The 1,681-nt window shown below is 49.9% G+C and overlaps 1 protein-coding gene across 1 annotated transcript; it reads left to right on the forward strand.

Moving 5' to 3' along the window:
• Positions 1-70: 70 nt before the first annotated feature.
• Positions 71-1,675, forward strand: LOC109863489 (the record flags this gene model as incomplete). The annotated part of the gene is made up of 2 exons (XM_020443753.1): positions 71-324; positions 412-1,675. Coding segments are annotated over 2 exons (1,518 nt in total), but the record flags the coding sequence as incomplete, so codon positions are not given.
• Positions 1,676-1,681: the final 6 nt, after the last annotated feature.

Genomic DNA, 1,681 nt, shown 5'->3' on the forward strand with positions numbered 1-1,681 from the left:
CAAACAGGTCTACGTTGTTCCCGTTGTGTTCCACAACTTGTCGGGATACGACGCGCATTTTATTATCAAGGATGTGGCCACCGCTTTCGAGGGCGAGATCAACGTGCTGCCCGTGACAAAAGAGACCTACATATCGTTCACAAAACATGTGAGCAGTACTCGAGATGAGGACAATCAGAAGTGCGTGCAACTGCGATTCATCGATTCGTACAAATTTCTGAGCACAAGCTTAGAAAAGCTCGCGTCCTATCTCGACAAGAGCGAACTGCGAGTGACTCAAACGGAATTCGGAGATCTTTCCACCGAGGACTTTGAACTGCTCACGTGAAAAGGTGTGTTTCCATATGAATATGTGGACAGCGTCGACAAATTGTTGGAAACAAATTTGTCGCCGCGCGAGGCGTTTTACAGTTCGCTGACCGGCGAGACTGTGACGGAGAACGAGTACGCACACGCAACGAATGTATGGCAACGATTCAACATCGAAAATCTGGGATCGTACAGCGACTTGTATCTGAAGACGGACGTACTTTTGCTGGCTGATGTATTCGAAAACTTTCGTCGCGAGTGCCTCGCGAGTTACGGACTGGATCCCGCGCACTACTACACGCTGCCGAGATATACATGGGACACCATGTTGAAGTACACTCGTGTGACGTTCGAGCTGCTGACTGACATCAACATGGTGATGTTCGTGGAACGTGGTATACGCGGCGGTCTGAGTCAATGTTCGAACAGATACGCCCGCGCGAACAACAGGTACGCGTGTTCGCACGATCCATCCGAACCGTCGTCGTATCTGATGTACTACGACGTCAACAATCTCTACGGATGGGCGATGTGTCAACCGCTTCCATATGGTAACTTTGCGTGGGTGGAGAACGCGTACGAGTTCGACGTGACAACGGTAGCGGCGGACAGCGACATCGGCTACATACTCGAGGTCGATCTGACGTATCCGAAAGAACTGCACGACGCGCACAGAGATCTACCCTTTTGTCCAACGCGCGAGGAGCCGCCTGGTAAACATGGAAAGAATCACGTCAAACTGCTCGCCACAGTGTTCAACAAGAAGCGATACGTGATTCACTACCTCAACCTACAGCAGTGTCTGAGACACGGGCTTCGCTTAACGCGAATACATCGAGTGCTGCGGTTCTCGCAATCGCCTTGGCTGCGCGGATACATCGAGCTCAATACTCGATTTCGCGCGAACGCCGCCAATGAGTTTGCAAAGAATCTTTACAAACTTATGAACAACGCGGTGTTCGGCAAGACAATGGAGAACGTGCGCAAGTACACCGACGTACGAATTGTTACAAAATGGAAAGGACGATACGGTGCAGAAGCGCTCATTGCAAAACCAAACTTCCACAGCCACAGCGTGTTTGCTGAAGATTTGGTGGCCATAGAACTGCGTCGCCTGGAAGTTTTGTTTAACAAATCGTTGTACTTCGGTATGTGCATACTCGACATATCGAAGACCTGTCTATACGAATTCCATTACGACTACATGGCACCGTTGTACGGTTATGATTGCAAGATCCTCTACACCGATACCGACAGTTTGATATACCACATAAAGTGCGAGGATGTGTACGAGGATATGAAGCGCGATATCGCTCGCTTCGATACGAGCGACTATCCAGCGGACAATCTATACAACATGCCTCGAGCAAAC

The sequence above is a fragment of the Pseudomyrmex gracilis genome, unplaced genomic scaffold (assembly GCF_002006095.1).
Source record: "Pseudomyrmex gracilis isolate BER0280 unplaced genomic scaffold, ASM200609v1 scaffold_5489, whole genome shotgun sequence".
In the NCBI taxonomy this organism is placed as follows: domain Eukaryota; kingdom Metazoa; phylum Arthropoda; class Insecta; order Hymenoptera; family Formicidae; genus Pseudomyrmex; species Pseudomyrmex gracilis.